Source organism: Kogia breviceps, chromosome 9, assembly GCF_026419965.1.
Source record: "Kogia breviceps isolate mKogBre1 chromosome 9, mKogBre1 haplotype 1, whole genome shotgun sequence".
NCBI lineage: Eukaryota > Metazoa > Chordata > Mammalia > Artiodactyla > Physeteridae > Kogia > Kogia breviceps.
In genome coordinates, this window is record NC_081318.1 from 103,408,923 (window position 1) to 103,423,932 (window position 15,010).

General features: G+C 48.3%; 1 protein-coding gene across 9 annotated transcripts in view; it reads left to right on the forward strand.

The window, feature by feature from the left end:
• The window catches only part of HECW1 (HECT, C2 and WW domain containing E3 ubiquitin protein ligase 1), a 463,589-nt gene that overhangs the window by 140,837 nt on the left and 307,742 nt on the right, over window positions 1–15,010 (forward strand). For 3 of the 9 annotated variants that reach the window (XM_067042893.1, XM_067042892.1, XM_067042894.1), the window contains exon 2: window positions 11,143–11,200. The exons of the other annotated variants lie outside the window; for them this stretch is intronic. In XM_067042893.1, the coding sequence (XP_066898994.1) occupies window positions 11,174–11,200 (27 nt within the window). In that variant the 5' untranslated portion in view covers window positions 11,143–11,173. The remainder of the gene's footprint in view (window positions 1–11,142; window positions 11,201–15,010) is intronic. 9 annotated transcript variants of the gene reach the window in all.

Below are 15,010 nucleotides of genomic sequence, written 5' to 3' on the forward strand. Positions count from 1 at the left end.
GTTGAGGCCAACCTTCCTCTCTTATGAGCAGAGAATGCTCTCCTTGTGGGAAACATTGAGGAGGAGATAGACTATGGGTCCTGACATGACACTACTGGAAGAAATTTGATCTGGGAGTTGACAGTAACTGGGGAAAAATGACCATGAAGGGTTTGGAGTTTCAGTGAAAGAGAGAAACCGGCAAAAAAAAAAAAAAAAAAGAAAAGAAAAAGTAGAGGACTTGGTTGATTGGGGTGGTTTGAATGGGACACAGGGGAGAAGAAAAATGCCTCTTCGATTGTTGCCACCTTGCAAGTCTATATTTATACCGAAATCTCTCCCCATCTCACGAAATATAAGACCTTTCTTTCAAAGAAGGTCAGTTTAGGGAAATGCCAAGTGCCGGTTGGCACAGAATAATCAGGATGAACTACCTCCCGCTGAGTAGTATAGGGTTCAATTCAGAAGAGGGGCAGAGATAGAAGCTGGGTGTGCACTGCATTAGCCTGTTGTGCTGGTTATGTTGAGAAGCACACATCCACACAACTTTCTTCTGCTGCTTGGGCTGTGAAATAAGCACGCACAAGATCTCAAGGGCTTCCTCCCCGAGGGTTTATCTCTCACTCATATCACATTTTGGCTGTGGGTCAGCTGCAGCTCACCTTCACTTTGTGGGCTGGCTTCAGATGTGCTGCATAGGTCTTCTTTCTTCTGAAGTGCAGGCTGAAGGCACAGCCCAGTCTGGAAGTAGAGCACGCTGCGGTTGCGGGAGAAGCAGTAAGAGCAAGAGGCTGGTGTAAACTCATGATGCCTCTTAAAAGGCCTCTCTTGATGCTCGGAAGTGAATATCACATTTGGTTGGCCGAAGCATGTGACATATTACACGGGCAAGTCCCAAGCCTATGAGGTGGGTATATATACTCTTCCCACAGGCAGCACGGGCAAGTCCCGTGGAAGGAGGGATGTGTGATACCCCTGAAGAGGAGAATGAAATGATTGGTGGATGGATTATGATGCTGATGTGCTGTATGGTAGTGAATGGTACTACTGTCACAGCCAGCTCTCCTTTTATGAAGTTATACCTCTACTTGTATTTATTTTTGGTGACGGAAAACATGAGGTTTCCAGATCAGAAAACAGACCGTCTACCTTAGCAATCTTATCATCATTTCCCCATGCTCAGTTCCCCGTGGGGTGAAGTGATGGGAGCCAGATGTTCCCTGTACATACAGGGATTTGTGCCACAGGAGAGAAACCCGGAAACCGGGACTCTCAGAGATTACACAGGAGCTGCAGGCACAACTGGCCCTCTTACCCTCTGGAGAGAAAAAGGGAGGACCTTTGTCCTGGAATATAAGGAAATCTTCTCTGGGAAGACAAGGCAAAAGACTCTGGGTTTGCAACCCCTGGAATGTAAACAGATGTCTCCAGAGGAGATACGAGTGTATCTTTCCAGAGGTCTCTGTCCTTGGGGTAACCGGCTATAATCCTTTAACCCAGATGCCAGTGCTCTCTGCTCAGAAACTTGAAAATACTCGTAGAGCGTTTTTCCTGGCACTCGAGCTTTTTAACCTTCTGACTTTTGTTCCTTAGTTTTAGTAGACCCAAGCTTTCAGAGTTGTGGAAATGAGTCCCCATCGGGTCAGAGTTCTCGGTGGGTAACTATTCCCTTTGGCTGAAATACTGAGACCAGGTCCAAAATCTAACACTCCTTCTCCCTGCCCAGCTGGTTGGCATTACGGTGTTGGATATTACAGTTGGAGACTCTTTTCATGTCTCTTACATCATCAATGTGGACACAGTACAGTTGGATATTATCATTGCCTCAGAAGCCCGCAACACCTTGTTATCGACTGATTTATTTACATTTAGCCCCGGGAGTTTTGAGATGCTATTGTGGAAAAGACAAGGTTTGGCCACACGCAGTCACATATATCTGGGTGAGCGTATGCCTGTGGATTTTTTATCTTTAATGGATGATGTATTCAAAGGAAAGCTGCTATTGTTTGTTTTTCAATGTCTGAGAAACTCTTTTATGTGTCTGTGGAGTCTTAAAATGTTAGCCAGTGGAAAAAAAATGAGACTGAAAAAAATGGGGTGACATCCAGTTACCAAGCTGACTGATGGGTCGTGATAGATTTTACTGGATGCCCCTCTCTCCTCCCAGAGCAAGTTCCATAAAAATAATTCTATGAGAAGCTTCCAAAAATGATGCAGAACTGTACTGTTCTGGAACCCAGGAATAGTGATCAATATATCTGGCTCCAGGACTGATTTCCAGGATACAAAGTGGGACTGGGACCCTGAAGACCAGGGCCAGACCTCTGCCTGCCTGCCCTCGGTACCCCCAGGCCGTTACCTCCTGCACCAACCCACCTCCTAGGCTCCATTTGCTCCACTCTTCCTGTTCTCCTTTGCAGTCTTCCGCTCCCCAAAACAGGCAGAGCTGGAAGTGGATATGCAGATACAATGGGCAAAATAAGAGCTGTGATGCCCCCAGTAAGAAAAGGCAGATTCAGAGATAGATGTGGAAACAGATGATAGTTTCTGACAAGAGGAGGAGAAGCTGCTTCAGATTATCCAGAAATCAGCTTCTTTGCAGGAGTCCGATGAGCAGGTAAGGAACAGCTAGCATCCCTCATCAGCCTGCAAGAGCAGGTTGTGCTAGACAAACACAAGGTTAGTTAGAGGCGTTACAAATTCAACGCAATGCAGCCTCGCCAGTAACAGCTCTCCTCCAGCTACAATCCTGATCAAATTCTCATGACCCCCTCTGCCCCCACCCTGATCGTGCTACCTTTACATCTTGCCTGGATGCTTGCAAGGTCTCCCAACTTCTTCCCTTGCCCTCTCTTCAGTGTGTTCTTAAACCAGCAGCCAGAGATACCCTGTTCATTGCCAGCCAGGTTGTGTGACTCCCTACTTAGAGCTCTCCAGTGACTCCCCACCTCGCTTTGTGAGGACACCAAAGCCCTTCCACTGAACTAGTAAACTTACCACCAGCCAGCCCCTCATCACATCTTCAACTTTATTTCCTACTATTCTCCCCTCTCTCCTTTTCGCTCTGGCCACATTGGCCTCCTTGCTGTTTCTCAGAAGACCCAGGCACTCTCTACCTCAGGACCTTTGCACTTGCTGTTCCCTTTGCCTGGAATGTCCTTTCCCTGGACATCTCATTGGTCACTTCCTTTTCTTCCTTCCAATCTTTACTCTAAAATCTCTCCAGTTTTGAGACACCCAGTCTAAAATGTCACCTCCTACCCACATCTTAACACTTGGTTTCTCATTTCTTTCTTCTTAAAATTTCCTACCCCCTAACGTGTATCTTACTTATTTATTATGATTTTTGTTGTTCTCTCCCTCAAACATGAGCTCCACAGCCAGAGCTTGTAGTCTGTGGTTCACTAACATTGCATCATTTCCAGGGCCAATCCCCTGCCAGACCCATGGTCCAGGCCCAAGTCTTGACCACACTTGTCTCTCCAAGGCTTGGCCACAGGACACCTGCCTCAGAAGACCTGGACAGGGAGAGTGCTTACCTGGAACTGGGCAGAGCCTTGCCCAAGGGCGTGCAGAGCTCTGCCCCTTAAAACGCTGCAGGAAGAGGTAGATCCCATCCCCAAGGGCTCCTCCCTGGAGGGTGACCCCACAGAGACCCACGGTCCCTACTCCAGCCCTGGCTGCAGGAGAAGGAGGTTTGGGCCCTCCCTAGAGAGGGGCATAGGTGAGATTCTGCCCTCCCTGGCTTTTGGTGGACCCCAGACCATGCTCCTGGATGGGATAACTTCATGCAGAAAACCTTCTCATATTCATTTGTTAGTTTAATCCAACTAACAATATCCATGTGATGTTTATGTTCTAGAAAGTGGCACTTGAGTGTAAGTACGAAGTTCCACTGAATCTTGGACAGGGAGTGTGGCCAGCCCTCCCTGGGCCCCCTGCCTTGTAATCCCATGGTTGTAACCATGATGCTCTCATAGGTGTCTCCCATGTCCCCTTGGGGCCACAGCAACGCAGCTCTCCAGATTCTAGACAGATAAAAATGCAAGCATAGCTAGGAGATTTTCGAGAAGAACTTACTTCAACAATTAATGAAGGAGGTACTTGTGCTACCCAATGAGATATATTATTATAAATATTAACACATAAGTTTATATGTTTTAGTCTGTGTAAACTGATGCACACCTGAAATCTTGGTGTCAGTATATGAACAGAAAAAAAAAAACATAGAAGAGATTGATAATCCTGAAATACATGTGAGTTTATAACAAACTTAGTATGTTCTAGCATATTAAATGATTGCTTAACTAATGGCGCTTGCAAAACTATTTGGGGGGCAGAAGCCTGAAATGAAAGAGAGAGTAAATAGAATAAGCCACACACAAAGATAACTTTCAGAAGGATTAGGCTATAAAGAGGAAACTTAGAAAGAGAAAAAGGGTGTCTGTTTACCTGAAGGGAGGCTGGGGCTTCAGAGGTGACAGGAAGAGAGAGAAGGTACAGTCTCCTCAGTATCTTCACGGTATTTAGGACCAAAATAAATTTTAAATCCCTGAACGGAAACTGCCTGGACCCTCCTTGGCTCCTCAGTTCAGTGGCCTGAGGCATGCTGTGTATTCAGTTTATCTGTGCAGTGTTTCTTAACAGGTACACTAGGATGCTGGTTCCTTGAGAGCAGGGACCAGGTCTGTCTGACCTCTGAAGCCCGGTGCCTGGGTCTGAGTCCCGGCTCTGCTTAGTACTCTTGGTGTGGCGTTGAGCACATGACATAATCTCTCCATGCCTCAGTTTCCTCATCTGTAAAATGTAGACAATGCTAGCACTGCCCTGTGGGGTCATTGTGAGGACTGAGTGAATTAGTATACAGAATGCACTTCAGATGATGCCTGGCCCATGGGAAGTTCTAGAAATGCTGGATGTTAGCTTTCATCACTGTATTTTCTAGTGCTGAAGCGATACCAGGTACACGGTGAACGGTCAGTAAGTGTTGAATGACTCTGAGCCTGCTTTGCAATAAGGCACCTCGCTGACTGCCTCAGGCTACAAGCGAATCCCACCCCTCAAAGGCAACTGGTGACAGATTTTGAAAATAGAGGCGGAAAAGCAGTTCACCAGCCTTTTTGTTTTTCTTCTGCCCCTTGGAGCATGAAAAAGCACTGAACAGGACAAAGTCTGTTTGCACACCCATGATGGGTAAGTTAGATGAGTCATTGAATCCAGCGGAAGCGAGCCCCTGGTTGCTGAGGGCAGAGTTAAGCCCATATGTTTTGCACAATTCTGTCCCATCGAACTGCTTACAGTACAAGGGAAATGTTTTGATAGTCTGTCACTGAACTCTGTTTTTAATGAAAACGTCCTGGGATCAGCTCTTATTCTTAGAAGACAGCTTTGTTGTGGAGTCAGTCAAGTATGGAGTTCTATTCTGAGCGTTTCCTCATCACAGATGTCCTTCGATGCAACGTGAAGCTTGGGGAAGAGCCAACAGCCTTGGCCAAGCAGCAGGAGCTCACAGCACTGGGAGGGAGGGCGCAGTGGGGAGAGGACCCATCTCATGGCCAGGAACGCTGACCCCAGCAGAAGCGCTGGCTGCGGGCTGCGCCGGCCCTGTCCTCGCCACCTTGGCCGTAGGACTCAGCTTTACTCCTCCTCCTGGCACTGCCCCTCTGCTGCTCAGAGCTGGGGTCCGAGGAACAAGGTACGGGGAGGGGGAGGCCGCACCCACGTATTTATGTTGCCTGGCCATGGAGTCGGAACTGCCTCTCCGAGGACACACTGGCCGTCTTTGGAAACAGTCTTCCTTAGAACCAGCGTGAGTCCATCAGGTTGGGAAGAAAATGTCAGATGGGAAGTTTTGATAGTAATAATGCCTTATGATTAGTAGAGATTTAGTCAGGGGTATGCTGCAGAACTAGACAAATACATGAATAAATGAAAAATTAAAATATGTTAAAATGAGTGTTAAGAAAATGGATAAATAGCTCACTGGCTATGACACCAAGTCCATGCTCTTCAAGTAAAGCCTGACCTGTTTGTCAAGGCCTTTTGCTTCAATTTAAGAGAGACGATCTATAAGAAAAGAGGGGCCTGGGCTTCCCTGGTGGCACAGTGGTTGAGAGTCCGCCTGCCGATGCAGGGGACACAGGTTCGTGCCCCGGTCCAGGAGGATCCCACGTGCTGCTGAGCGGCTGGGCCCGTGAGCCATGGCCGCTGCGCCTGCGCGTCCGGAGCCTGTGCTCTGCAACGGGAGAGGCCACAACAGTGAGAGGCCCGCGTACCGCAAAAAAAAAAAAGAAAAAAAAAAAGAAAAAGAAAAAGAAAAAGAAAAGAGGGGCCTAAGAAATTGGAAGACATCGTAAGTCAGTAATGACAGAAAGCAATGCTCTTCAATGCTGGCTCATGAAGAGACCTCCTCCCAGGAAAACAAATCCGATGATAATAAAACCCTTAAGGTTATGTGATAGTAAATCTTATGTCTCCTGAGCATTTAACTGGAATCCAGACAAGGCACCAAAAGAGACGAGCTTGGGATGAAACAAAACCAGTCTGACGGTAGAAACAGTAGTGCTGATGGGCTCATGGTCACGAAGTTGAACACAGGACCAAACAGCCGTTTGTTGCAGCATCCTGTCCTCATCGCTGTCAGGTGATGAGTCCTTGTTGCGATGCCAACAGGAGGGGGTGATCTAGTGAAACTGCTGAATACTTGTTCCTGAGATCTCCCAACAAGAATCGTTTTCTTAAATTAGCAAATGTAATTTTTCGGGTCTCTAAGAAGAAATAAGTTTTTTATAGTCTCATTCAAAACATGTACAAGGGAATGTAATTCGTCCGTCCCAGGGAGGCTGGTGTGGTACACTGGGAGTTTCCCCCCGGGGGCAGGAACGCAAATGTAGGTTATTCCTTCCTCCATTGATCTGCTCATTCACTCACTCAACAAATATTTATCAGATGGTGGTCACTGAGCTAGGGTGTTTGCGGGTGATAAAAAGGAGGGTATTAGATTTTCTTGAGGGCTTGAGGCTTCTGAAATGGAAACTGTAGGTTTTTTTTTTTTTTTCTTTTTTGCGGTACGCGGGCCTTTCACTGTCGTGGCCTCTCCCGCTGCAGAGCACAGGCTCCTGACGCGCAGGCTCTGTGGCCACGGCTCACGGGCCCAGCTGCTCCGCGGCACGTGGGATCCTCCCGGACCGGGGCACGAACCCGCGTCCCCCGCATCGGCAGGCGGATTCTCAACCACTGCGCCACCAGGGAAGCCCCTGTAGGTCTTTAAATGTCTCTGCAACTTGGCATCCCTCATTGGGACTCAGCAGATCCTAGGTGTCAATCATCCAGGCTGAGGACGAGTTAAAATGATTGACAGCCACATGACAGTGGGGTGATTGAACTAGCTGACCGGGTTTCTGAGGATATGAGATACATCCATATAAAGGTAGTGTAAATTCTCTTTCAGTATCACAAACCTCCTCTGAGGGCCAGGGGCTCCTTTCCCGTGATGCCCACCTACAGGCCAGAAAGACCCGCAAGGACCTGGCCTCTCACAAGGTGGCACCTTGGTTAGACTTTCCTCAGAGGGCCCCTTAGAAATGAGGAACCCAGCGCCACCCTGAATCTCTGGCTTTCTTCAGGGATGAGGTTATGAGTGACTTTTCATCATGTTATCTGTATGGCTTGGCTTTTTAAACAGCAAATGTACACTGTTTCTATAATTACAAAACAAGTTTTAAAACTATGTCGTCTTGTGTGTGGCTCACGTTTATCCCCTCCACCTGTGAATGATCTTGACCTCTTCCTCAATAATCCTCCGCTTATCAGATGCTGACACAATGGAACAGGAGGGGAGCGAAACTAAAACAAGTTTGTTTTAGCACGTGATACATCTCCGTGTGGCCTGAGGGCCAGTGTCATGCTTTCTGGATTGGGTTTTTAATCTTAGCCCATTTGGATTGGGGCAGGATCCATACTGGCCCTGGAGTAACGCCTTAACTGGTTTATTTGATGTTTAATGATGGTAACTTCTACCCAGGTGACACAGTAGCGGAGGCACAGTGTCCCCTCCTTTCCGTGTTTCACAGCTTTTGCCACCTTTCAGCCTTGACCGATAGGATGGCACTGTGGGAGGTTTTTTAACAGGGTGCTAGTGCGGATGCCAGGGGCTTGGAGGGCTGACGCAGGGACCCATGAAGGAGCAGCTCGTCGAGCACTGTCCTTGCGATGCAGTCCCTGCTCTCCCGGGGCTTCTACTGCAGGCACTGCTGCCGGGGTCTTCATATGTGTCCTTCCCACCAGACTTGCCTGCTGCTCTGTGCGCTGGGCTCCAGCAGTGTTCCCCAAGGGTCACAGCCCCTGGAGAGCAATAGAAGTGGCTAGAGCTGCATTAAGTCACTGGTGCGTTTGAAGGAAGAATTGTCTAATCTCAGGTTATTTATAAGGTACAACTTTGCTGATCCCTAATCCGTTCAACTGTCATTTCTTGTGGAGTTTTCTCTGCTTGAAAGCTTTGCTCTCATTCAAGGGAAGAGCCCCTGTGGATTTGTAAAGGTGGGTTGAAAGCAGAGGGTAGAGGCGTATCTGGTTGCTTTCATGTAGACAGGTCGCTTGGTGCCCATTTCAGTCCTTAATTTCCTTGAGGTCCAGCTTATTCCTGAGGGGACAGGGCTCTCTCTGGGTCCTCTTTGGTAGGGTGGCATGGAATTGGGGGATCTACAGGTGGGTCCTTTCTAATCTCGTTCACTCTGTTTATCACTTCTGCTCTCCTCCTTCTTGGCCAGAGTCAAGCTTTGCAGTTAAACAGTTAGTAAACTGTAAGAAAACAATTTACGGTAAACTGTAAAGTGAAATACACCAGTATCTCCAGGGCTAAGTGCTAAATAGGTAACGTCTAATTTGAATGGTCTTTTTTTCTTTTCTGCTTACTCTCCTAATGTGTGTGTGTGTGTGTGTGTGTGTGTGTGTGTGTGTGTGTGTGTGTGTGAGATTAATTGGATCATCAACATTTGGCTTAGGGCAGATGCACCAAAAGGCTCCTTTTATATCTTCTAAAGTCTAGACTGTGAGTTCCTCAAGGGTGTACACAGTCCCTGATCATTCATTCATTCATCTGTCCAATTCTCACTGCACGTAGAGAGCACTCCTTGTACAGCCCCAGCTCTGAGAATTCCAGGTCATCTTTGCAAGACAGATGTTAAACAAATTACATACCTAGTTCTTTAGACTTATTTTCAAACCCGCTAAAATAAATACAGAGCTCTGCTCCAGGGGCATATGTTCTGGCCGGGTGTGAGAGGTGGGACAGGGTGGCCCCAGGGAGAGCAAGAACTGAAGGTTGTGGAGAGGGAAGAACTGAAGGAAGCGTGTTTCGGACAGAGGGAACAGCATGCTGCGGCCTCAAAGAAAAGAGAGGCGAGGGCCTCTGAAGGCTGTGAAACTCCCCGAGGGGCCAGAGGGTGGGGAGAGGGGGAAGCAGCAGGGCCGGGGAGGAAGCAGGGCCTGATCCATGTGGCACGTTTGCCTGCAGTACGTCTCAAACTGGCATTTAGCACTTTAGCCTAAAAGAAGTGTGGAGCCACTAAAGCAAGGAAGTGGCGTGGTCAGATGTTCCCTTTTTAAGAAGCATTCTGCCTGTTGCAGAGAATGTCTTTGGGGTGGGGTTGGAGACCAGTTAGGATCAACTGAGACTGGGAAGGAAAGGGAGGCTTGGGCCGTTATGGAGGAGGTAGAAATGGTGAAAAGCAGATGTGGATCTAGGATGGTTAAGAGGAACAAGTGAGTGAACTGGGGGCTTGGTTGGACGTAGAGGATGGTCTGGGGGAGAAAGAGGACCTGAGGTGGACGCCAGAGTTCCCAGAGGGAGACCCAGTGGCTGAGGAGCCCGTACTGGGTCAGGGTTGAGGATAAAGATCCTGAACTCCTTTTGCACTGTGTCTGGAGGGCTCTGAGAAGTCCCAGTGGGTGCTGGGTTTGGACTTCAGATTTGAACGCTGAACTGTCAACGAAACGTGGATGTTGTCAATATTCAGGGAGTAATCGAGGCCATGGGTGGGAATATGGGGCCCCTCGTGTGAATATAGGAGGGTCTGGGGACTTCCAACGTGGGAAAGCCTGCAGATGGAGCTCAGCCGGGAGGCCAGCGGTCATGTCAGGGAAAGGGGCCTCACCCACGCAGAGCCCAGGTGCGCCCAGCGTGACATTGGCATAGAGCGGGATCTTAGAATATGGAGGCTGAACCTCTCTCTCTTTCCTATTCAAATCTGCTTGGACCAGGGACGGGAAGGTAATCCAGGCACACAGAATGCAAGCTTGCAGCTCATGTCTGACACGAACCCATTTATCAGCAAAGCTTCAGGTTTCACCGGGGTTTTGGAAAGCTGGATCGCATAGCGCTTTCTTCTGGGATAAGGCCATGTTGATTACTCTGACCACAACTTTACCTTCAGAGGAAGATGAGTGAATAAAACGAGCATTAAAAACTCAGGAACCAAAGTGATACCCAGATTAAGAGGACCCTGGTGGAATACCCGCTGCGGTTTTCCTACGCCTGGCATCTCTCTGTTCAAGTCCTAATTTTTGACGTGGTTTCTCTGTTTAAAGTGCTGATGGCGCGACGAGTGACTTCCATTTGGGGCGAAACGCTGCAAGGGGATGGGGCTTCCTCTTGAGTCTTTCACATCTGAGTAAATGCCTGGGTGACTAAAGGTGCCTATGTAAGTCAGTGACATTTTCAGCAGTTTAACTACAGATCTGGTTGTTTCGTGGTTGAGGGGGTCTTATGAGTGGAACGGATCTGAGGATGCTTTTAGGTAGTTTTCTCAGAAGGCTGGGGGAACAGAACTTTCCCTCCCTGCAGATCCCACACCAAATGCTTGCATCCTGCAAAGGAAAAATAATTTTTTTCTCTAGACTCATGATTCTTTACCCCTTAAATTTTAAAAATCCAAGTCAAATTATTCACGGCATAAAACAATGCTGCTTGCCTGCAATTTGTCCCTTTTTTTTTTTTTTTTTTTCAAAATGAGTATGATCTTCGTGTAATCTTTCCTTGTACATGTCAGTTGCCCAAACCAGTTCTCTTGGCGGGGGTCGGGGCAGTGTTCTTCATGCGGGTGATGTCGCTGATTTTGTTTGCTTGGGATACACGCTGAGTTAACCTCGTTGGACTTTCCCCAGGAATTGATGCGCCTACACGTGGTGGGTCATTATGCTGCTGCACCTGTGTAGTGTGAAGGTCAGTGTGTTTTTCTGATTATAAGAACCCATCCATGTCATTCCATTATAAACCCACTCCACTCATAATGGAATGTGCCTCAACCCGGAGCCCTTTGCGGTTGCCCCAGCCCAGGAGTTCTCTCAAGTGCAGCCCTGACATTTGAGATCCATCACCCACCCCTCCCCCACTGCCTGCATCCACCCCGAATTTGACTGTGCTCCATTTTGAGATGATATGGTTTGCATGTCGAGTTCCTCTTGTGTGATGTGAACGTATAGTTGTCTCAAGTGAATTTGTACCTGGAAGCCAACACTCTCTGATGGTCCTTCCAAAGTCACAGCTGAGAGCTCTGCTGGGCTGTGGGTAATTAACTTACAGTTGATATGGACACAGAGAAATATGCCCGGAGACCAGAGCAACGATTTCTCCTGCTGACTCAGAGTCGGGCCGCCTGCTGGGAGGTTGCCAGGTCATTGCAAGGGGCCTCGAGCAGCTAGCTGGTGGCTCTCCCAGAAGGACCTTCCCCCAGCCCCCTCAGACTTCCCTCCAAGTCCTCTCCTGCTAGTACTGCACAGTTTTACAACGTTCCGTGGTAGCCCTGGTTTGTAATAATCACAGCTCACATTTACTGGACACCGTGCATCCTAATTTGTATAGTATGCTTTTCTTGCGTGAATTCCTCTCCACTCGTGACCATCTGAAGAGGCAGGTACACCCATTGTTCCCACCTTATGAGAACTGGGCCGTAGAGGGCTACGTCACTGCTCTAAGTCTCCTGGTGGGTAAGTGAGGAGCCTAAATTCAAATGCGGCCAGCCTCTCTGAGCTGGACTCCCGGACCCTGATGCTGCTCTGGGAGTATGCACTCAGCCAATCTTTAGATGAGGCTTTTAAAAAATAATAATAATAAAAGCTCACATCTGCATAGCTCTTCACAGATTTACTAAGCATATCCGCATGCGGATTCAGCTAATCCCTGAAATAACCATGCGGTGAGGAGAAGGAAGCGTGGGATGTTTCGTGAGCATCCGGTCTTGCCCAGCTCACAGGAGGAAGAGCGAGACTCAAACTCAGCTCTTCTCTTCCACCCCACCCCAGGGCACCCAGAGGGGCGCTGTCTTAATTAGTGAGTTTTGAGGAACGCACTTAGAGACAAGCATTTAATGTGCTGTATTCAGGAAACATTAAATTAGGACTTAATCGTGTGCTGCGAAATGTCCAGGGGCAGTCACGGTGCAGTGACTTTAAATGCCCTTTTCTCAGGGCTTCCCTGGTGGCGCAGTGGTTGAGAGTCCGCCTGCCGATGCGGGGGACGCGGGTGCGTGCCCCGGTCCGGGAGGATCCCACGTGCCGCGGAGCGGCTGGGCCCGTGAGCCATGGCCGCTGAGCCTGCGCGTCTGGAGCCTGCGCTCCGCAACGGGAGAGGCCACGGCAGTGAGAGGCCCGCGTACCAAAAAAAAAAAAAAAAAAAAAAAAAAGCCCTTTTCTCATGGCACGTCCCAGTTGGCTGTGCTGTCAGCGCAGTTGCTTTCTGGAAGTTCACTCAGTTATTCCTGCCCCTCGTCTTTCCCAAGTGGAGAACACTTGACTTTTGCTAAGAGAACATTTTCCCCGATGCACACAGCCCTCTCCTCCATTTACATCCCCCTGGGACTTCTGAATTTTCTTTTTGGCAGTGAAGATATAGTGAGAAGTCTTTTTAAAATATCAAGCAGTTCCTTTGGGCGCAGTGAACATTCTGGGAGAATGCCCCCCACCTTTCCTCTTTCCAAGACGAATGTCCTTGGAAAGTGGAGGGCTTCCCTGTCCTAGGGAATCTCAGTTCCTGTGTGTCTTCAGATACAAACCTTGCCTCGAGAAACAACTCTCTGAATCCAATAGCAAAGCTAAGTGGGCACGCACATCATCTCGGGGGATTTTATTCAGTGATGCAGGAAACACAATAGTCGAGTATTCTCCCCTGACGTGTATGTGAGTGAGCTGTCCCTGATTAACAGCGGAGAGAAGACAGCGATCACAACTGATGCTCCCAAAGGACTTAGTGTGTGACATGTGAGCATAAACTCAACCCCCTGCACAATGGTGACACTAGAAACCTGAGGGGAGCGAACCAGCTGCCTGATTTCCAGTTTCCATGGAAACTCACTTTAAAATTCCCTGCCCCAAAAGCTGCAAGATAAAGGAAATCTTATGGCCCCATAACTTTTGCCTTTTTCGCTTAAATCTTCAAAGTCGAAAACGATCCTAAGGTTTTCTACACCTCTCTATAATATTTTCCAAGAAGATTCACCATGTTGCAAAGTGAGTCTGCGTCATTACTGGCTGGATTTACCCAAATATCTGGAGGTGAACTAGGGATCATTTAATCGAGCATTTAATGTAGATGTGCTTTTCAGCTTCTGGAATGGTCCTCAGCAGGATAAATGCTCATCTCTGGAAGAAGGTGAAGCATTCGTGCTAAAACCAGTGGTTCTCAACCAGGGTACATCTCAAACCACGAAGTATAGCTTTGCACGTAGAGTCTGGGCATTTGCATTTTGAAAATGTCTTACAGGCACCTCTGGTCGAGAACCACTGGTTACAACTGGTGGGAACTAAGTCTCTATGTGTCTGTGAATAAGAGAATGGGAAAGAAATCTACACTGCATATCTTTATGCTGCAAAGAGGATCTTCTTGCTCAAAGATAGCCTGTCGAGGTTCCTTTTCGGAAAAACAATCAAAAAAACCTTAGGCTTTACATGTTACAATGACTAGCATCTCTGTTTGTCAGGTCCCCAGGGACATAGATGCTGGTTGTTCAAGAGAGAAGTAAAGCCTGGGAGAGAAGAAGGAAGTAGAATCAGGCTGGGGCTGCGGCCTCAGTCCCTTCCAGCCCGGTGAGCCCTCAGGAGCAAAGCCTGCCTGTTTTGAGACACCCATGTTGGGTGGAATCAACCAGGCCCTGGTACCCTCTCATAGCTCAGGGCCCCCTAAGAAGACCACACCTCCCCCAAGGCTGAGGTGGGCCTGAAGGAGTTGTCTAGCTGTCAGCTGCCACCCTCTTAGCCGCCGGGCGAGGAGTCCTTTCTTAAAGGAGTATCCGAGCAGCTCATCTGCAACACTCACCAAAGACTCCAGAAAATCTGTCCTTCTGGGCTTTTCAGAATTTATTCAGAAGCAGCTGGAATAGAGACAGCACTGAGATATGGTCCTTTGCTGGGATTTACTGCCTTATGGAAGGTTGGGGAGGGCATGGAAGAAATAGGGAGAAAAGCATGGCTCCTTAGATTTCTCTCTGGATCAGGGCATTTGCTAGGTGGACAGACTTGGAAGAACAGGGCATTACAATTCCAGGGATCTCAAACCTTCTCCTGCCGAAACTGAAGCCCAGAGAGGTTGTGTGTTATCCAGGATCACCCAGAGGTGGCAGGGCCCAGGGGAGCTCCAGGCTCAGTCCCGAGCCCCACTCAGCTTCCTGTCTGTTTATGACTGCACACCCCACAGACTCGTGTCTGCTCACGACTCCTGATCTGGAATGTTCCTGGTCCACTGCTTCTCCTTGACCCCAAATTCTGTATGATAAAGGAAACCTCGTGGCTCCATAACTTTTGTGTTCTTGTTTACATATTCCAAACTGAAAATGGTCCCAGGATTTCCTACAACTTACCCCCAACCTCATCATGTCCACAGTGGTGAGCTCCGTGTCTAGAATGTATTAGTAGACAGAGGTGTGAATCCTTGGGCTCCTGAAGCCCACAGCCGGCTTCCTTCAATTTCCTCTATATCTCTGTCTTGCTTTTCAGTTATGGTATCATCCAGGCATAAATGGAAAAACTCAATTCCACCCCA